At 34.0% G+C, this 22,578-nt stretch overlaps 2 protein-coding genes and 1 long non-coding RNA gene across 4 annotated transcripts in view; 1 reads left to right on the top strand and 2 right to left on the bottom strand.

The window, feature by feature from the left end:
- Nucleotides 1-22,578, top strand: part of LOC149573013 (uncharacterized) — an 83,801-nt gene that overhangs the window by 8,500 nt on the left and 52,723 nt on the right. The window contains exons 2-3 of one of the 2 annotated variants that reach the window (XM_089814152.1): nt 12,860-13,931; nt 14,040-14,117. In XM_089814152.1, the coding sequence (XP_089670278.1) occupies nt 13,029-13,931; nt 14,040-14,117 (981 nt within the window). In that variant the 5' untranslated portion in view covers nt 12,860-13,028. Of the gene's footprint in view, nt 1-12,411; nt 13,932-14,039; nt 14,118-22,578 lie in introns of both variants that reach the window. The other variant, XM_089814153.1, reaches the window with a different exon arrangement.
- Nucleotides 1,399-2,838, bottom strand: LOC149573014 (uncharacterized). Its single transcript, XM_089815901.1, has 2 exons — nt 1,991-2,838; nt 1,399-1,834 (listed from the first exon to the last, which is right to left on the bottom strand). Exons 1-2 carry the CDS (start codon nt 2,836-2,838, stop codon nt 1,399-1,401), a joined length of 1,284 nt encoding a protein of 427 aa, XP_089672027.1.
- Nucleotides 19,313-21,490, bottom strand: LOC149573015 (uncharacterized). Its single transcript, XR_016359638.1, has 2 exons — nt 20,366-21,490; nt 19,313-20,031 (listed from the first exon to the last, which is right to left on the bottom strand). It is a non-coding gene; the product is annotated as an uncharacterized LOC149573015 (long non-coding RNA).

Raw genomic sequence — 22,578 nt, forward strand, 5'->3', positions numbered from 1 at the left:
TACTGACTAGACTAAGTAGACTTAAATGACCATTATAAATTTATAAGCTAAATATTCATCAAATAAGTACCAGAGTAGCTGGGTCAGTTTTTTGTGGTAGGATTACAACTGCTTTGTTGGAAAAAATATGACTTTTAAAAGGCACATAAATTACTGAATTTACTAAGGTCATAGATAGTTTTACCTTCATTTATAGAAAAAAATGATTAAATACACATCCTGGTGTAATATCATCGTAATTATATATATATATATATATAAAATTACGATGATATTACACCAGGATGTGTGTTTTACCTTCATTTATAGAAAAAAATGATTAAATACACATCCTGGTGTAATATCATCGTAATTATATATATATATATATACGAAGTCACAAGGTTCGAGTTCGACAAGGATGAAGTTCAGATGAAGTTCGACAAGTCAAAAAACTCGGAAAAAAATTTGACATTAAATTTGCCTCATGTAATTCTCAAGAAAATATGTTATTTATCATTATTATTATATGTTTGAGTTTAATGCAAGGAACTTTTCAATTCATAACTACAATAGGAAACATCTCTTCATGTCTAACAATATATCCAATATATAATCAAAATAGTTTGAGATTACAAAATAGATTTGAAATCATTACAACAAAAGATATCACATTTATAAGATATAGCCCATAAGAAACATGTGCAATCATGATTACAAAGTTCTTTTACTATCCAAAAGATAGATCAGTGTTTTATACTTTAAAGTTTATAACTTCAAATAGCTCAAAATTAGCAAAAGTACGAAGATAGTTCTTGTCAAAATATTATAGTCAAAAGTCAATACTATTGAACTTCAAAAAAGCTCCAAGTTATCGAGAGCACTTGGCTGATCTGCTCTAGAATCATCATCAGTGTCACTACTTAGCTCATCATCCAAGAAGTCTGGTTCCTCTAGAGGCCCAGTTGCCATGTCTTCTAAAATTCCCTTTTTTGAAGAAGATGTGGAGTCCTTTGCTGATTGGTTCATGAGCAGTTTCAAATTGCTGCGAACATAGACAAGATCTCCCAACTTTCCGGACAGCAGCTTGTTCCTCTTTTTAGAATGAATGTGGTCAAAACAACTCCAGTTCCTCTCACATGCTGATTAACTTGCTCCCTGACTCAATAGTCTAATGGCAAAGCGCTGTAGTTCAGGAGTTTGTGCCTCATAGCTCATCCACCATCTATACCCAGTTACCTCAGCTCGTGCCATGTCATATTGTGCTACTTGCATTCCAAACATCCCTTCTGCTTTCTTGTATCTCCAACATTGGTCCCTGATCAAAGCTGCAGTGTTTTGATCCGGCTCATACTTGCTAATGGCATCATAAAGCCTTGCCATAATTTCACTATCACTTTGTCTATCAATATGAAATAACTAGGGCTCCAAATAGCAAGCTGCTGCATGTAGAGGTGTGTGCATCATTTTCCACCTGAAATCAACTGCCTCCCATATCTCCATGTACTCTGCTTGCACATTCTTCAATGCTCTCTGAATGGATTCTTTACAACGGTCCATGCTTTCATAAAGCATGCCAAGGCAAGGAGCGTCACCATCCACCATACGAAGAACATCAACAATTGGACCACATATGTTCAAAACCTTTGATCCACTTTCCCAAAAGTTGTTGTTTAAAATGATTTGCTCTATGTTCTTCCACTTAGCACTTTTAGAAAGTGCTGAACTTTCCCACTCATTAGAACAAATCATAGATCTCAAAGCTGCTTTTTTGTCAATTACTCTCCTCAATGTGATATAGAATGAAGCAAACCTTGTGTCACAAGGCCTCAACAACTCTCTCGATGCATGTTTCCTGTAAAGACTCAAGGTGAGATGATGGTTTCTAATGAAATTTGCAACTGATCTCCCTCTATAAATTGCTTCATGTATCCATGGGAACTTGGCCAAGTCATGAAGCAACAAATCCAAACAATGGGTTGCACATGGGTTCCAATAAATCTATGGGTACTTCTCTACAATTAGCTTTCCAGCTCCCACACAATTCGCTGCACTATCAGTAACCACTTGAACCACATTTTCTACCCCCACTTCAATAATAGCTTCTTCTAATATCTGGAAAATATATGCTGAAGTTTTCTTTTGATTGATCGTGTCAATTACTTTCAAGAACACAACTCCTTCAGGGGAAGCCACTAAAACATTAATCAAAGGCCTTTGACATATATTTGACCACCCATCACTCAATACAGTACAACCTGTTGCTTTCCAAGAGGCTTTGATCACATCTAACTTTCCTGTCACTCTGCCTTTGGACCTCTCTAAAAGAGTTGTTCTTAAAGCTTCTGAAGATGGAGGTGTGTAGCCTTTACCAAACTCTGCTGTTTTCACAACTGCATTGCGGAAATGAGGATTCCTAGCAGCATTGAATGAGACAGCACCAGTAAAAAAATAATCAGCCCATGCATCATCCACCTCTTGTCTCTCTATTGGTTTCCAAAAGCTCTTTAATGTTCCACTCTGTTTTATTGCACCTGTGGATGTAGACTTGAGACAACTTGAGGACGACACAAATGTGAACCTAGACACATCCTCTCGAATTCTTTGTTTTTTTTGTATCTTTTTTCGGTCACCTTCACTCAAACGGGTTAGTTCTCTCTCTATATCAGCTACAATTGCATCAGTCATAGCTGGACATGCTCTAACACCTCCTCTTGTACCCCCATTGATACCAATTAAGTGGTCTCTTGACCTTGTTAGACTTCCTGTAAAATCTTTCGTACAATTAGTACAATAGAGTTTAGCACCATCTTTTGTCACATATTTCCATACTTCAGACTTCGATTTTTTGGGAGCCATTCAATTACAGCCTGCATGATGCAAAAGAAAATTAATATTAAAAAAAATTCAATATTTTCTTGAAGACGTTAAAAGGAAATATAAGAAATAATCATTTCAAACTCTATAATGAAACATAAATAAACATCAGATTCCATTTTAAATTAACTAGATACAAAAAAAACCCTTTTAAACTCTTACGCACTAAAGTGACTACTCTATATCTTTTAAAATATAAAAGAAAAACAAAATTAATTTTCTATCTTTTTTATATACATTAGTTCTTATTCTATATACAACTTAAAAATATTAAATAAAATTATAATAAATAAAATGATAATATTAATTATAAATGAAGATATTAAGTCTACGTTGTCTAACTATTTTAAAGTTTACTTAAAAAATAAATAATACATACAAATTTAAATAATTACAAAAATGAAATATTAAATCTAAATATTATTAGTTTACTATTTTATATCTTATTATTCTATATAAAATATTTCATATAAAAATAAAATATTTCAAACTTTTATTTATAATATAATAGACTTAACCTAATATAATATAATATACTATAGTGATATGATATGCAAAAAATTAACAAATTAAACGTAACCTATATATTATTATAATATATTATGTTATTAAAAAACGTAACCTAAAAAATTTAAAACTATGGCAAAAAAAGTAACCTAAAAACTATGGCAAAAAAATTGTAAAATAATAACGTAACCTACCTGTCGCGAGAGTCTGTTGATAAGCTGCAGGAGTTGAAACTTGAAAGCTGAAACCCCTGTTGTCGTCTAGTGCTGGAATTGGAGAAATAGTTCATGCGCCGAGAACGAGAATGCAAGGAGTTTAGTTTGGTCGGGATTCAAATTGGTTCCAGTAGCATTTCCCTGCATCTCAAGACATATCAACTTCATATGTCATCGTCCAAAGGCATCCTCCAAAATAGGGCGGCCAAAATCAGACACGAAATAGTGATAAAATCCAAAATGATCGAGATGCATTTGCAGTGCCAAAATTTTTTTATTTATAACATTTGTTTGGTCGAAAACCCTAAAAAAATCGGTGTTTAAAAAGCATTTTTTGGAAAACGACAACACTTTTTCTGCCGTACGAATTTATGTCGAATTTTATGATTTATTTATTTATTTTTTGTGGTTCGCCAAATTTTGAATTTCAAGCCGAAAATTCGGCGAACCTTGTGACATAGTATATATATATGCGCAAAGAAATGCAAGAAATATACAAAAATGAACCATTCCATAGCATGATACTTGACCATTGATAGATAAAATTGAAATAAGAAGAGAGCCTAGTAGCAAACAAAATGAGAGGAATGAGCAATCAATGGCCTCTTTTAGGGTCATATTAGGGTTTAGGAGCAAAAATGAGCAAAAATAGAATTAAAAAATCAAATATTTCTTGCTTTTTAAAGTCACTTAAGTCACTGGGTGTTGAAAAAGTCACGAGTGATCTCTAGACACATCTAGATGTTGTTTGGGTGCTCTTGGGAGCATCCTCAACTCATCCATAGATGTTGGGTGTGCTTCTTGAGAGCATCAGTGTAGCATCCAAAGCACTGGTGCTTCCGAACGCACCAGCATCAACACCTTGGGCTTTTGGGAGAGAGTCGATATCTTAGATATGTATTTTTGCTTGGTCCTTGTTCTAGAAGAGGCCACAAATGGGGGACCTCATCCTTGGTATTAACACTTGGTTGTCCTATTGGCATTAACTCGTGACTGTCTTACTCCTCTTGGATACCCTCCTGCTACCTCCTCCAAGATCTCTCCCGTCTCCTTCATGTCCTTTCCTCCTCTCTGATCTCCTATGTCTCCTTCGCATCCTCCTCCTCTTCCTCCTCTTTCCTCTCCTTCATCTCCTTCATTGCCATCCTCTGTGGGGTTAAAACCTTTTTGGCAACATTAAAAATGTCATTATAGTGTAGGGTCAACTCCAATTTACATATCTTTATTAATACAATTCAAAGTTTATCCATAAAAAACATGGCCCAAAACATTTTTTTTGACTTTTTAAAACTAGAGTTGGGGTCTAGGGTGGTAGGTGGAAGTGCCCATTATAAGAGTCTAGGGGCAATGTGTCTTGGGTGTGAACCTAATGTAATACAAAGGTTAAGGGTTGTGCCAAATTAAGACCTTTGAGATCATTGGACTTCACTGACACATGCCATTCTTTGTAACTTCATCACTTTCAAGTATTAACAAATTATTGATTCTATGGTTGTCATTTTTCATGGGTAAACTACTGCTTCTCTGCATGAGGTGAGTAGTTGCCATAGACTTGCTGTTTTTTGATGAGTTGTGTGAATTTTTGGACAATTACTTGCCAATGATTTGTTGTGAATAATTTGCTGGGGTCTAGTTTAATGCATGTACTCACATGTTAGTGAGTTCTATACTGAGTTTTTAATCTATGGCAGGGCTGATGTGAAACTTATAATAGGCTAGATTTTGAAGACTCTTTCTGAGAATTATGAAACTTGCTAGGATTAAAAAACTCAAGAATCATGTCAAATGGAGACATTTTGTTGAAGCAGGACTTGTTTTTATTTCAAAGCATGAAATTGCTGAAGATCTCATCAAGTTCTCCTTCTTCCCTTTTAATCATTAAATTGCATACGTAGTTTTTCATCTTCTAATTTTATGAATTATATTATTTTGAAACAAAAGTTTTTTCAATTTTTTCACTTGTGCAAAATGTTTCAAAAGCACAAGATTCTTCCATCCTTTAAAATTTGAAGCACACCTCTTTCTTAGGAGTTTTGTCCTTGTATTGACTTTCTTTGTCTTTTGCTGGTCTTTATATCCATTGTACATTTCCATGATATATGTCTATGATTAACATTTTTCTTCCTTTTCATCCTTGACCATTTCCATGCCTTCCGATACATTTGTTTTAATTTTGAGTGACCTTTTCTTTCACTATAAGTATTATGACAACCCTTTCCCTTCTTGTCTAGTGCTTCCATGGATTGAGTTCTATATTGCCTTAACTCTACTTGTTTGCTCTATTTGTCTTTCTTTGAGTTGCTTTTGTGATTTTGATTCTATCTTGAGTACTACTGATTTTCTGTTTTCTTTAGAATCCTACCAAGTCACAGGATTTTTGGACAATTTCTTGCCAATGATTTGTTGTGAATAGTTTGCTGGGGTCTAGTTTCATACATGTACTCACATGTTAGTGAGTTCTATGCTGAGTTTTTAATCTATGGCAGGGCTGATGTGAAACTTATAATAGGCTAGATTTTGAAGACTCTTTCTGAGAATTATGAAACTTACTAGGATTAAAAAACTCAATAATCATGTCAAATGGAGACATTTTGTTGAAGCAGTACTTGTATTTGATTTTAAAGCATGAAATTGCTGAAGATCTCATCAAGTTCTCCTTCTTCCCTTTTAGTCATTAAGTTGCATACATAGTTTTTCATCTTCTAATTTTTATGAATTATATTCTTTTGAAACAAAAGGTTCTTCAATTTTTTGACTTGTGCAAAATGTTTCAAATGCACAAGATTCTTCCATCCTTCAAGCTTTGAAACCCACCTCTTTCTTAGGAGTTTTGTCCTTGTATTGAATTTTTTGTTAAGTACTTGTTGAACCTCCTCCTCTGTCTTTTGCTGGTCTTTATTTTCATTGTACATTTCCATGATATATGTCTATGATTAACATTCTTCTTCCTTTTCATCCTTGACCATTTCCATGCCTTCCAATACATTTGTTTTAGTTTTGAGTGACCTTTTCTTTCACTATATATTATGACAACCCTTTCCCTTCTTGTCTAGTGCTTCCATGGATTGAGTTCTATATTGCCTTAACTCTACTTGTTTGCTCTATTTGTCTTTCTTTGAGTTGCTTTTGTGATTTTGATTCTATCTTGAGTACTACTGATTTTTTGTTTTTTTTAGAATCCTGTAAAGTCACAGGATTTGTCGAATTTCCTCCATGAAATTCGAATTTCAGCAAATTTTTACCCTTTCCGAACTTCATCTGAATTTTATGATATTTAATATAATATTGTTATTTAATATGATATTACTTTATTTTAAATAATATTGAGTTATTTAGTTTAATTATTTATTGATGTCAAACTATTTTGACTATTTTGTGGATATATTACTTAAATTAAAAAATAAATATATTTATCATTTATACGAGGTAAATTTAATACTTATGTGTTTTTTCAATTTTTTACCCTTGCTGAGTTTCATCCGAATTTCATGATCAAGGAACTAGAATTCGAATTCGAACCTTGTGACTTCACGACCTTAGTAAACAATATACGAGTTTCCTTAGACAAATTGTTTTGGTACTCAATCTATTAAACTTGATGAGTAATGTACCGCAAGCCCAATAGAGCTTTGTTTAATGTCATACAATTCTTGTAATGAAGATTTCTCATAATCACAAAGCCGATATTTGCATACATTGCTTCCCTATAACTTCGTTCTATGTTGAAATAACTGTAAGTACAACTCCTTGTTATTTAGTTTAGTTTTATAGCTATCAATGATGAACTTGGTGCAGATGAATGGCCCTAGAAGATGAGCTTGGTGCAAATGACATCAATTTTAGAAGCAATTGTCGTTCATATGTGGTGGAGGAACAAATGAACTTGGTGCACAAGCCAATTTGATCAACTCAACATGTTCTCAACAAATTGAAAGATTTATGATGGCATGGATTGAAGTTAAAATGAATGTCTCTTAATCACATGATTGAGTTAGGGACAAATATACTATTGAGGCTAAAATTCATAGCATAATTTCTTTTTTCACTTTTTTGATTTTGCTGATATAAACACAAAGAAAAAAAAACTAGCTAAATGAAAACACACTTGAACATTTCACCATTTATATTCAAAAATTCACATCATTTGCATGACCTGCTTGGGTGACTTGAATGATTTAGTTTTGAATATTGTTCATCAACCAATGGCTTTAATTTGCTGAAGCTCTCTTTCATCTCTCATATATAAACTTTGTGATGCTTTATTCGATCAAGCTATTGTTGTTGAACATGGAAGTAATTCATTTGTAGATCAAAATATTATTCATCTTTGTCTGAGATTCTTGCTTCCTTGATTCATGTTGTGAGTTTTAGCTTGGCTCTTGCCTTGTGCTGGCTATGACACATCTCATCTGTTCACATCTCTAGGTCTTGTAGCAAAACTCTCGAGTTGGTGGGAGGTCAGCTACATATTGATTTTATGCTCTCATTTAACCATGAGAAATGATTTTCCCTCTTAGCCATAGCCAATACCTGATTGTCTCCCTTGAGCACTACTTCTACACAATAATGCAGTTTGTGTGATTTCATTATTCCAAGAAAGGATGTTTAATCTTCCATTATATCTATTGGTGATGCCCCTTTAAAGAGTCATCACTCTTCCAAATTGGCCCAATTCAATTATTCATATACTTGTACTAATATATAATTATAACCCCTATAATTAATATAATTATATATCATATAATTCACTATACACGCACACACATGCACACGTGCACACACACACACACATATAGTATATTTATTACATTATGAATAATCATATTATCACAATAATATAATAATTATATTGTCAATATATTTATTGTATTTTCAAGAATAATATTATCAATATAATTATTATATCACAATAGTTATATTATCACAACTTTTATTTTATCTATGTCAGTTTGCTCAAATCTCACAAAAACCTCAAAAATAAAAAACAATAACTTTCATGCAATGCATGCCAGAGTTAACCAGCAAAACCCATAAAATAATGAGATAAAATGAAGTCTCATAAATGATATTGCAATCAATCTCCAGCAAAAATACTGAAGTTCTCCACCCAACAACCACATGATCCAATTGTAGTTACAAAAATTACAACAAGATTGGAAATTAGGAATATGAACCTAAAGCACAATGCAAAACACTTGCTCAATGTCTCCAACAGATAATGGGTTTCCATCCACTCCCCCAAGTTCGAGGGTTCCTATGCTCTCGCCTGCTGAAAGCTGAAGCCTTCCAAGGCTCTCCAAGAGAGAAAATGAAATCCAAAATAATAAATTGAGTATCCTCAAATGAACCAAGCTTCCCTCCTTTAATGCCCACTGCTATGATGTTTCAATTTCCTTGGCTTGTCCCTTCATTTATGAATCCACTTTAAAATTTATATATCCATTTAATAATAAAGTAACATAATAATAGACGGTTAAATCTTCTGGCATTAAAATAAAGGATCAAACAAACTCAGAAAAATGTGTGATAGCTTGTTGGAAAGCTCTCAGTGCAATACTATTGAAAAAGTCAAAGTCTGAACCCAACAAACTTACTATAAATAGTGAGTATTGGAAAACCCTGCTATCTCGACTCCGATCTACTTGAAATTGAAGATGCCTATGTCGAAACTCACACCGATCCCTACAAAGTCATAGTTAGCCCACGCGACCATAGTGAAAAGGGCTAACAATGCACTAGGAAATAACGGCGTAGAAAAAGGGAACATGACATCTTTACAATTAACAAAATTGTGGGGTTCCTTTTCTGTCTTTGTCCAATACACTTAAAGAGTAAACGTCCCTCCTAAAGCAATAGAGTTTGACTTTCTAATTGCATACAATAAGTTTATAAGATGAGTATGAAGGACTAAGGAAAACCAATAATTGAAAATTCAAATTGCGTATACATACACATTTCATTTGATAATTTCCTTTATGGGAAACCTTTAATTTAGCTGTCTGTACCAAGGTCATTTCTTCCATCAAATTCACTTATCATTTGGTTGTAGGAATTGACGAATGCGACATTTAGTAATGCTATACTAAGCCCACATCTAGAATTAGCGCATTCTTAAAATAATTTCTGGAATATCATTGGACTTGTTTGGTTGAACTTGAAGAGGAGTCGAAAGATGCATATTCTATGTTTGGTTGTAAGAATTGAAATTGGAATTTATTTATTTTTTAAAATAATTTGAGCATCAAATGACATTAACAAGTCTTTTTGGAGTTGGCCCTGCTTAATAAATTTGAGAAAAATTTGTTCAAACTCCCCGACTATGCCTCTGTCGTTGCCTATCTCACCACATTTCAGAAAAAAATAACTTCCCTCCTGTTGGGACTCAAAATTGAAGCCCTGAATTTGAGTACCATTGAAAAAAATCAAGCCCTATAAGCACTTTTTGATGCATGTGTACCCGACTGTCCTTTTGAGGCCTAAAAGGTGTTAAATGTTTCTAACACCTTGCGTCCAGTATATACACTCGTCTTATGAAGATAAATTGTCATTTTGAGTCATTCCGTGAAGTTTAGTTTTGAGTAATGTTCAAATCTGCATTTTTCCCTGTGTCAAATAATGATAGGAGGCCGTGTTTGCATTTGAATATCTCGCACCTAGTAACATTTCATGAATCGTTGCTTTAGGAGTGTTTAGTGTCCATACTAGAGAGCCTATGTTTTAGATTTCGAGTTGTTTCAATATGTTTTGACTAGGTTTTGAGTCCCTCAAAGTTGGTTGTTTAGTGTTGTCATGCTGATGCAAATTGTTCAAAATTCTGTAAGGCCCTGTTTGACTCATTATAACTTTGACCCAGTTGAGCGAAATGAGAAAATTCCTTTTGTATTGCATTCTAGAGGTCAGAGACTTGCTATGTCTCAATTTTGAGTTTATGAAGAATCCGTTTGATCAGTTTCCAAATGCGATTCCAAATGCAATTTGTAAAGTTTTACTGGTGTCAGTGCAGATTGGTCGGTACCCCTGTTTGGGATGTTATAACTCCTAATCCGTGATAGGTGAGATCCGTTGTGTTCTACTTTGAAAATTCTTTAAGTGTGCCAGTTTGCAAGTTTTGACAAATCCGTCTGCATACTTTTCGAGGTCCATTCCATTTGCAAAAAATGCTTTTCTGCCAGTGTTTCCACTCGCCAAACGCACCCAGTTATTCGTTATGAGCCCTAATCACAGATTTATACTCTCCTCATGATAGTGAACGAGTGTCTTGGTTCTCACTTCCTCAAGCATCAGTCTGACCTGTTTTCAAAGCCAAATCCGAATGTGTTTTATGGTTTTCTGAAATGTTTTCTTGCAGGCAGTTCTGAGAGGGCAAAGACAGTCAATATCTTTTGACTGAGAATTTTTCATGAGACAAGATTTGACAGGGTAGGAGTATGTGGCATAGAGAATCAATATTGTTGATTTCAGAGCCTAGTTATCTATTTGGGTCAATTTTAAAAACCAACCGACAGGCCCTATTAGCAGAAAATCATAGTTTGCAAATACGATGTTAAATGAGTTTTAATGATCAGTTAGTGCTCAAAATTAATTCCAGTGAATATTAGATGATCAATGAATCGGTTTGAATATCAGTTGTTTGAAAATAATTTTTTTTTAGCCGGACCCACTTTGGGGCCCGACTAATCTTGTCAGATTGATAAGGCGAGATATGAGGGTTTTAAAGGATGTTGCATTGGTATAATTTTTATTTTTCTAATGTGGTTACACCCTTTCAAAGTTAAAAAAAAAAGTAACAATGAAGGGGGGTCACATCTTTTTCAGGTATTAACCATTTATTGGAAAAAGATAAGCTGGGTCCAACAACAACATCAAATTCTTATTGTGAGATAGACGGGAAATCAGATTTTATGTTTTAGCACTGGTGCCATATATCAGAACCTCAAAGTTAACCCGCCTAGGTTTTGTAGAGCCTGAAGTGGAGTTATGCCTTACAGTTGGCCCAAGATTGCAGTTGAGTGCATCCATCATAGGAATTTGCTAGCCTTAGATGTATTGGTCTGGTTTCTTGGTTATTTTTAAATCTGTTAAATCAGGAGCCAACACTTCCAATAATGTAGCTTATGCAACTAGGGCTGGACCTAACGAGATATAAAATTTGGTTTTAAAAAAATGGAATAGGAATAGGATTCCTATTCCACCTTTTAAGTAGGAAGTCTGATATGCTCATTTTGGGCTAAAATTAGAATTAAGAAATTCTAATTCTACTTTTCGTGTTTACAACCAAATGCTGAATTTCTGAACTCTAGCAGTCAGATTTTCCTATTCCCATTGAATTCCGACTACCAAATGGGCCCTTAGGACATGCATTACATCTTGTCTTAAATGCAGCATTTTTTCCATTATCAACAATTTATCATCAGTCATAGTGTTTGAACTTGGCCCTTCATTTTCTTTGATCACTTGAGTCATACCTTTCAACAACGACACCATCATAGGAAGTAAGTTCTTTTAGCAGAGGACATTGGAATGAAAACTTGATTGGTGAGTTTTAGGTTTGATTCTAACTGTTTTTTTGTTTTTAAAAGCTAACCACATTGAACAAGAAAGCTTGCAAAGTAGGTGAGTGTGTTGGAGAAGTGTGGAAAATTTCTATATAGGGGTCAGCATGAGACATTAGGAGTCAACCCAAATTATATAAAAATCTAAAGCTTACGAAATTTAAGTGAAAAAAATAAAGCACTGATAATTTTCTTATCAATAACTACCAATTAATTACAATGAAAGAAAACTATTGATGAATTAGTGATTTTGAAAAAAAATGTCATGTTTCTATTTGCAGATGTCTGGACCTCCCTTGATGGGCTCTCAGACTTCCAAAAGTCCAATGGGGCATAGAATGCCTATATATGGGGAACACATCTTATGCTATGCTCAGATGCCTGACGAATCTCATGGCTGTGGCAGATGCCAATGCCTTTCTTGTCCTCAGTGATGACAAATGCATGTCTAACCCTGTACGAATTCAACTAAAATTTGCAGAAGTTTGTCTGTACCAAACATTTAACACTAAGATCTCAAGCTGGAATACATCATATATCATGGATAATGCCATGGCTCTCCAATCATATAATCTTTTATCCAATAAATAATCTTTTGCTTAAAGCTTGTTCATATCCATGACATACAAATAGGACACCTTATTTTCTAGTGAGATATGCAGTAAATTCTCTACTGATTGTTCCAGGTTTTGTCTTGGATACTGATATACGTTTATAATTGTGCTACAGAGCAACTTTCTACTAGAAATTTTTTCAGAGTGGTCAAATTCTGGATACCTCCATATTTCAACGAGTTACAATTTTTTCTCCTTGCTGCTTGCTCTTCTTGTATTTAAATTTGGAGGGTTTAACTTCTTTCAGAAATTTTGGGTCACCAATTTGAAGAACTAGGCAGGTCATGGAGAATTTGAGACCTAAAATAAAGTTGAAGGCAGTGTTTAAAAGCAAAGCTATGGAGAACATTCAATCAGGATTAGAATCATTGCCATGTGATGCGGTTTCTAATACGACTTCAGAGCATGGAAATAGTTCCTTTCCCATTTTAGCTGGAGGATTCAAAAGGAAGCAAGCACAGAGACACAGGTCTAGGAGAGAGGAGCGAAAACATGAGACTTCTCCTACTAAGATCTTTCATGTTCCATCTGTTGATGCAGAGGAAGACAATGTTATAGACTGTAATAACAGTGATGACAGGGAGGAAGGTGAAGAAGATTTAAGAATAGGCAATGGAAGCCACTGTTTGCTGGATTGTCATAATGCAGCTTCAAATCTAGAAGAGGTAAGAAACACAGAACGAGTTCAGTACAGACAAGGAAGTTTGAGGGTTAAGTTTAAGCCATCGAAATTCAGGAAAATATCTTCTAATTGTATGAAAGACCAACTCACATATATTGATGACGAAAATAATTCTATATCAGCATTTTCTACTCAGCAAGATCAAAGTCCATATGTAGAATCCAGAAGTGAATATTACAATTTATCTTCAACACCTGACATGCATAGTGCCAGGTCAGAGTGGTCTGGTGCAAAGCTAGGCAGCTCACAACAGAAGCCCTTGAGATCTCTTGCAGGACTAAATACTCCACAACAAATGATGTCTGGAAGATCAGGTGAAAGGTCAAGCAGCCCGCAACAAAGTGAACATGTTGAGTCTATCTGGAAATCAGAAAATCAAAGACATAAGGCATTAGAAATGCCTGAAACACAATTTAAGAAAGATGGAAGACATGATTTTCCTGGTGAAATGAGAGGAGATTTCATGTCAGAATCTGTCAAAGAAGAATTGGAGGCTGCATTGATGGTTAGATAATAGATTTCTGTCTTGCTCCTCCATAAAAATTAAGCTTGCACATTAACTAAAAACACACGAATGAATTTGTTGTTTAACTGTTGCAATATGGTTGACCAGGTTTTGAAGAAGATCATGAAAATGGAAGCAGCAGAGCCTTTTAATACTCCTGTTGATCCAGTTTCTCTTGGAATTCCTGTAAGTGACTTTAGAATCAGTGGTATTCTATTCAGTAAAGCTTCATATCAAACTAGATATAAATTTAGATAAATACTAATAGCTTTTGGGGGATCGTGAAGGTTTATTAAAGGTTCTGTCTAAACAAGAATTTAATTTTGTTGCACCTTTTTCTTTGCTGCATTATAGCTGCACATTATCATAATTATCATGTACTTCTTGAATTGATAACTTTGAACAATGAGGCTTGAAGTTGGCCTTACATCCACTAGACACGATTAGAGGGAAACACAGATAGCATAAGAACATTGAAGAGATGCTTCTCTAAATTCCAGTTACACAATATCCTTATGCCACAGGATCCAAGCTAGAGCTTAACAACAATTAGCTTCACTACCTTATTTGGTAAAGAATATCCATCTACCAGTTCATTTCACATGTATTAAGGTATAGTGAGAATGTCACTATTGAGTAATGAATGTATGGGTTATTAGTTCCTGCGTAGCAGGAATACTAACGGATCTGTTAGGTGCATAAAGTTTAATTATGCCACCCAATCAGCAATAATTTTTTTACTATAGTTAAAGTTTGTTATATAGTTTGTCCTTTTAATATATTTTTAAAATTAGAATAAAACTGTTTATTTGAACTTCAATTGGCTCCTGCCCAAAAAGGCAAGGTGTAAAATAGAATTTTTGAACAAAAATTTAAAGAAATTTATAGCCACTTGCTTTTGGCATTAAATTTGTATTGCTTGTCCTTCTATCTAAATTATATTTCAATGTCACATCAACTGCCACGTCTCCATCTTATAGAAATTTGTGATCTCTTTTCGTTGTCCTCCATCTAGAAATCTGTCATCTCTATTCATTATCTTCCAGGTGGCCATTCTCTTAACTGTCATATCAACCACCATTCTCCTCCGCCACTCTCCATCTTGAAATTCATATTTTATATTTTATTTTCTTCTGTTGAAGGTTACATTTCCCCTTGTATCTAAAGGCTTCTGTGCAAGTAGTATCTGTTTATCTACAAGTACTTTTTGATTTCAAAGATTGTTTGCATTTTTAGGGCAGCCTTTATCACAATCACACAGGAGATATATTCTGGTCTAAGATAAATGATCATTTTATTAAAATGCTCTACTAGGACCTATCCAAAATTTCTCAGAAAAACCCAAAAAGAGAAGGAAACTCCACAAATTCATTGCAACTCAGATGAATCCATCATTTTCTCTTATATTGTTAGGGATATTCATGAAAATGTCATGTTGCTCTAGATATTGCGTCAGGGCTGTAGCTGATCAAAACAGTTCTCTGGTCATTGAGTCTGCCTCAAATTTGGCTAAACAAATTTTGCAGTCTGTACAATATGTAACATCAACAGTTGCAGGATCATCATATAGGAAAGCGCCTAATTTACTGAGGAGATAAGCCTTCTGCAATACTGAAGCCATTCGCTGATATCCCCAGGAAAAGCCATTGAAGGACTTGCACTCACCACAGACTCACTACAAGAGGAAGTACGGTAGCAAATTCCATTGAAATATAGGTCATCTTTATAATCAATGCCCTCATTCTAAATATCATGTGGAACCTTGTCTTTAATCTTTTGCATGAAAGCTAGCTGTTGATGACTTTTCTCCAAAGATAACATTGTAGAATAGTAAAGGTGTCATGTTTCAAAGCCTCTGCTAGCTGTGGAAGCATAGATAGACGAACACGCTTTTACCCAAATATAGCAACTTCTTACTTCTAAACTAAACTATAAAGTGATAGCTACGAGCTCTGGTTAGCCGGTAGGTAGGATTCCTCTAATGCACGAAATTGACTATTTGTTTTCTTCTCGCAGTTGGATCAGACAATTTAAATATTGTAAAATAAGGTTTTTTGTTCTTCATTTAAGTTACAAGTAATAATTTTATTTTTTTGGCAAATGGCTTTATGAAATGATTCGGCTTCCTCTTTACAAGAAATCATGTTAAATGATTTAGCTAAAACAAACATAATAATTTACTAAATTTTATCATAGGAAATGAGGAGATTGGAATATAAATTTTATGTCAGTTAGAAAATAAAATATAAGAAAAATTAAAATGTAAAACTATAAAAATTGACATAATCTAAATTATACTATAATTTTAAAACAAATATACCAAAAAAGTTTAAGTGAAAATACAAAATTAAATATCGATTCTTACACAATAAAGAATGACATTAGCTTAAGGTGTAAAATTGAGTTTATATAGAACAATTTGAGCTGTCCTTATCTTGATAATTGGAGAATAATATTATACATGTAAATTTCAATTTGAAAAATGATTTTATTATTATATTGCTTCAAAAAAAGAAAATCATAGAAAGTAGAATTCAGTATAAAATTAGCAATCCCATAGATAAATAGTTTCATTTGATATTATTTGAAAAAGATAGCAGATACAAAGTCAAATATTAATACAAGAGTTTTAATTTTTAATATTTTAATACCCTTCTACTATACTATGTATTTTACTAATTTCCTTCTTAATCTAAACTGAAGGTTTATCTATCATGGTTATCTTTCTAATGTACCACATTCTTAATTCTTTTATCCTCTATTCTCCTTCACAAACTAGGTTATTAGAATTTTCTTCTCTTTTCTTTCCACAATTCTATACCGTTTTTTTGAAGCATCGCTTCATTTGTCCTCTAATCACACAAACTAATTTTAAACAATTCTATATTTATGACTACTTTAACTATGTATAGAGATAATATAGTCTCATTTACTTAAATCTAAGCCTACTTAATAAACGCAAAAAATCATATATAATTAAAGATTGAAAGAGATAGTGGAAAATTCAGTAATAAGAGACTTTTTACAAAATAAAATTAGTAATTTATTTTAAACCATATAATTATTCTACCTTTATTTAAAAATTATTTCATATATCTCTCTCTATTTCTAAATATTTCACAACTAGTCTCTTTATCTCTCCCTACTCCTCCATCTTTCCATCTCTAGTTTCCTATTCTTCATCTCTTCCTCTTTGTCATATTTCCTCTTACGTCCTTCCTGCTCTCTTCTTCCCTCTCTTTATCTAAATCTCTAATTTTTCCTACTCTAAACTACTAACAATTTACGCAGGAACTATGACGCTTTACATCCCTTGTTTTATATTGGAATTAAAAATGTGTTAATACATCTTAGTATAACTTTGTTCTAAAACAAATCGATTTAATGGTTCCTCTAAAAGAAAGTCTGCTAAACTTGATAATGACAATAGAAGGATGCACCTGCTGTTAATGTTTTGACCAGAAAATAAGATAAACAGAAAAAACAAAATAATGATTGCTGAGACACAAGAAGTTTCTCCAGGGAAAACCGTCCAACTTGAGGGAGAAACACTCAGCCACACAAAAAATCTCTTTATTGATGAATAAACAGAAATCTGCAACAAAATATGCCCAACCACATGGTTCAAACTGAAGTACTATTCAGAATACAAGATATCAATATCTATCACATACAAATTCCTCCTGAATGATATTAAAATGGCTTTGACTCTTGATTGTCTTACAGTTACAAAGTTGATGCAGAGGTGCCCAATAGACCCAAATAACAATCCACAGGCTTGATTTGTTTACTAGGTTCAACAACCTAAATCCTTGGAGACATCTACCCTCTGTGAACTCAACTTGTTTGTGGACCTCAACTAGGCTCCTTGAGCAAATGAGAAATCAAACTCCTTAGAAGGACCAAACTTAGATATTTGAGGCATTTACCACTCCCCTAGATTCAAAGACATTCAACAAACTCTCTCCCTAAATCTATCTTGTACACATGACAACATTTGTTGTTTCTACCCCTAACACACCAAACTTTCAACATATGGGTTATTTAACAATCCTTCACCAGTGGTTATGGAGACTAGAAAAGTGATGTGAGACCACTTCAAGTACTTGAATACAAGATGGATTGACCACTCAAACAAACCCAGGACACTATTTTGGTGGGATCATTAGCCCAGTTAGGTCTATTAGGCCTAATCAGCGAGGTTTTGGGGCATAACTTTCCACTTCCCAATAAAAAAAAACAAACTAGTGATATTTCCAAACACCCTTTTGGACACTGTAAAATATAATCTAAGTTCAGGTTTGGGTCTCACCAATTGACTGGTCAACCAGATCTGATCACCAATGCCTGAAAGGGCAATAAGGCCCAATTTACAAAGCAGCCATCCTTTAAATCCTTCACACCATCAAATCTCCACTTGGAATAGTTTAAGGATGTCTCCATACCATCAAATCAACCAATTTTCAGCACCTAAACCTCTCAAATTTAGGTTTGTTATCCAATTACTCTTCAAACCCTTGTTACTTGGTCTGCCAAATAGAGATGTCAGACCCTAATTCACGCATTTGACCATGGAACCCTTGAGATTTTGCTCTGAAACCTCAAAATTCCTAAGACTAACCCTAAACCTGATCATTTCACCAAGAATTAGATTTTTCTACCATTCAAATGATAAGATAGGGTCATTTTTTTGTGAAAACCTTGGATAGTTAGGGTTTCAAACCTTTTTGCACCAAAATACTTATATATCCTGCAAATTTTAATGTATTTTGATCAAACCAACACCAAAAGAAAGGCAAGTCTCTTATCTAAATGTTCATATAGGTTTTGGTCATCTGCCAATCTGTACAACAAGATTGACTTCATAAAAACTGTGTAGGAACAATCTAAAACAGAGCAATGTCTTATTGTTTCAAGAGCAATTCTTCAACAACTATCATGATTCAAACACGAGGCATAAATAGCCTTCTTACATCCATTCCAATGTACTTTAACTGAACTTTGAACCATTTGACCGTTGGCCTGATTAGTTGCACACTAAGTAGCTGGATCATTTACGGGAATGAGTACGGGTACATGGGTATGAAACACTGGTATGGCAGAATTTTTTTAGGGTGTTGGGTATATGTACCGGTACGTCCACACACACACACAAACATGTATGTGCTGCTAAAAGACATACCAAGTTCAAAAACAAATTAAATTTAGAATTCACATACCTATACATATTCTAGCAATTAAACAAAACCATTGCAAATTTCAGATTTTGAAACATAACCAATTTAATTTGAAAATCAGTTTTTGATATCAAAAAGATCGAACTAGTGTCATGAAATATAGTCATTGTTTGCAATAGAAAATAATACTAGAAATCACGGATCAGCTCACTAATCAGAACCATATGGATCATTATCAATATCAAGATTGTCATCAACATTGACATTAGATGATTGAAACCCATTGGTACTCACACTAAAAGTATGCTGGCTACTTATATCCTTCATTGGTAAAGTTGGTGCACCAATCTAAGTCAGTAGATTCTGGTTCTACATCCCATAACTTTGCTTCTTCTTCCTTGTACTCATCATAGTTGTGAGTAAGAACATGCAAGTTTGAATGCATATAGACTAAATAGGACAATCAGTACCCTTGTCGATTCCACAATCGATTCCAAATGGTTTCCGTTTCGGAATCAATTCGTTTCCGGGAATGAAGCACTGAAGGTGACAATTCGGTAACGTAGGTTGCACAATTATGCAAGAAAAGTTGCTTGAGCAACTTTGACAACTTTTGCAGCTTTTGATATTTGCCTATCATTGTCTCCTATGACCCTATAACCATGTCAATTTTTTCCAAATGAGACTTACAAACATGAAAGACAACATTTTAAATCCATTTCCACATTTTGGAGCCTTTGACCATAGTTTGAAACTTTGACCAACTAGGTCTTGACTAGTGAAAATGAGCAATGTGGCATGGAAGCCTTACAACATGTTTGGACAACGTATATCCATTTGGGCTATGGGACCTTATTGCAACCAAAAACAAACTTCTGCATATGCCTCAACATCTTATTTGAAGAGATCACACATTATTGCTCCTGCACCAAAAGTGAAGGCCCTTTGTTAGCACAACCCTTCATTGTTTTGAGTCTTCAATGTCTTGTCCCTTTAAAGTGAGGACCATTTGATTTCTTCAATAAAATATAGATTATTCAAATATTCCAAAAAATAGGAAAGAAAAATAGTTCCTAATGCTATAACTTCAACACTTCCTCTTAGTTATCTAGGAAAGAAAGATAGCTCCATCTAAGAGAAAAATGCAATATGAGGGCTTTCACCTCAAACTTCTTCCTATTAGAGAAAAATGCATTATAAGGGCCTACACTAAAAATTTCTCCTTCTGAAAGAAAAATGCATTCCAAGGGCTTTTACCTCAAATTTCTCCCTTAGAGAAAAATGCATTACAAAGGCATTCACCTCAGATTTCTCCATCTTAGAGAATACTGCATTATAGCACATAAAAAGAGTAACTGATGTCAGGACTCCCTACTAACAGAGACTTCCTGTCAACAAGCACAACATTCTCACAAGTTACAACTGACTCCAATGACCAACAAGGAGCTTTTGAAGCCACATTGCTTCACGAGCTTGCTGATCCTCTGCAAAAAACTAAATCTATAGCTCTCAACTCATGCCTTTAAATCCTGGAATTTAACTCCCTCTCAATGGATTTTCCTCGTCTTAGAAGAAACTGATTACAAGACAATCTGAAAAGGTTCTTCAAGGGAGATATCTTCAGTTATGTGCCACAAACTCAGCCCTATGACAACAAGCTGTGTGTTCATTCTTCAGCTTGTGTGACTTCCTCACTGTATTCGTCAAGCTCTTCCTCCCTTGAATGCAACTCTCATCATCCTTATGCTTCTCGATCCGTCTTGAAAGCATTTTAAAGAGATTACTAATAGTTCATCGAATCAAACTATCCTTAATAGAAATATGCAAATTAATGCTAAAAGAATATGTGTTTCACTATTCTCAATATTATGGTATGAATTATTATACATGATCATTATTCAAGGTACAAAACTAAAACACTTATCTCTGCATAATTCTTAGTGGATTCGATAGTGCCCTCTACTGATTCCTCTTGAATGGGCTTACTGCTGTGCTACCTGTCAACTCCTATGTACAAGAAATACCCATCAAATATCACTCTTTTCCAGAAGATGTTATGGAGCCACTACAAGCTGTCGTTCCAAGAGACCTCCATTCTTTAGCAAATATTTTTTCGTGACTGAAGTCTGGAACTGTCACCAAAGGCAGACTCTAGAAGAGTTCATATGCTATGTTGCAGCTACAAACTGGCTCTAACTCTTCTCATGACTTTAGAAAGGGAACCTAACATAAAGTGGCTGATCAGATAAGACCTGTTAATGAAGGAAATAAGTCAGGCAGTCTGATACAATGAAGGAGTTGCTTCAATAAATGAAAAACATTGTGAACTTTATGGTCCGAAACCCAAATAAGATTCATAACAAAGAACTCCAGAGTCTGATTTCTTGTATTCTTCGGCAAATTATACATGTCATTGGGCATTCACGCCTAGTTTAAAATTTTTTGGACTATATAAAATATAAAATAAAAGTATAGTTCATGGAAAGGTCATGACAATGATATGAAATAAAGTATTACAATTTCAAATGTTTGAGCACAAATATTTATTCAAACAAACAAACTGCAGGAGTTAAATATTTCATCACTAATGTTCCAGCCGACTATAGGAAAATTGCACATATATATGAATTGACCTCTCATATTATATTTTTCATATGTTACACGACAAATTTTTTGCTCTTGATTCTTTGACTATAAGTGAACCAGTTCAAAATTTTAATCTGGGTCCCACATATAATGAAATGCTCAAATAATTAAGCCTGGGAACCCCAACTTAAGTATTAACCTTTGGACATAATAATAAATCGCTGTTGTATATGCCGCAAAACTGCTTCAGGATGCTCTATTAAAATATTAATCTCAATCAAGTGGCATTAATGCCAAAATTTCTCATATTTTACTACTCTCGTCAATCTGAAGTTAAATAATAATCACAAATATTGAAAGATCTTCCAGATCAAGGCAACACAAGTACTTCAATGAGACAATTCTGAAATCTTTGAAGATTAGTTTTCAAATAAAAATTTACCAAATTTGTAGATAAGTTCAATGGTGAAACCTATGTTAGCTTCATCTCCCAATAGAGACTTTGAGTTTTTGTCCAAATCTCCACATTAAGAGTTTCCATCCTTAGAAGCTTCACTCCTTAAGGAATTAAATCCAATATTAATTTTCACAAACATTTGAATATGCTTGAATAATCCGTGATTTTTGTTATCCAACCTGGCTTTGATACCATGTTAATGTTCTGACCAGAAATGAAGATAAACAACAAAAAAAAATGAACATTAAAATACATTAATTTGTCTTGGGAAAATCCTCCAATTTGAGGGAGAAACACCCAGCCACACAAAAAAATTCTTTGTTGATGTATAAGTAGAAGTTTGAAATACAATATGCCCAAACACAAGGCTAAACCTAAAGTAATATTCAGAATACAAGATATTGATATCTATCACATATGAATTCCT

This window comes from Cupressus sempervirens, chromosome 2, assembly GCF_028749045.1.
Source record: "Cupressus sempervirens isolate cs-2001-9-10 chromosome 2, ASM2874904v1, whole genome shotgun sequence".
Taxonomy (NCBI): domain Eukaryota; kingdom Viridiplantae; phylum Streptophyta; class Pinopsida; order Cupressales; family Cupressaceae; genus Cupressus; species Cupressus sempervirens.

Excerpts from the sequence above, each read along its gene's own strand:
- LOC149573014 (XM_089815901.1), bottom strand. The coding sequence starts at position 2,838 with ATGGCTCCCAAAAAATCGAAGTCTGAAGTATGGAAATATGTGACAAAA. Across the intron at positions 1,835-1,990 it reads GGAAAGCTAATTGTAGAGAA|GAAACATGCATCGAGAGAGT; the intron begins GTACCCATAGAT and ends GAGTCTTTACAG.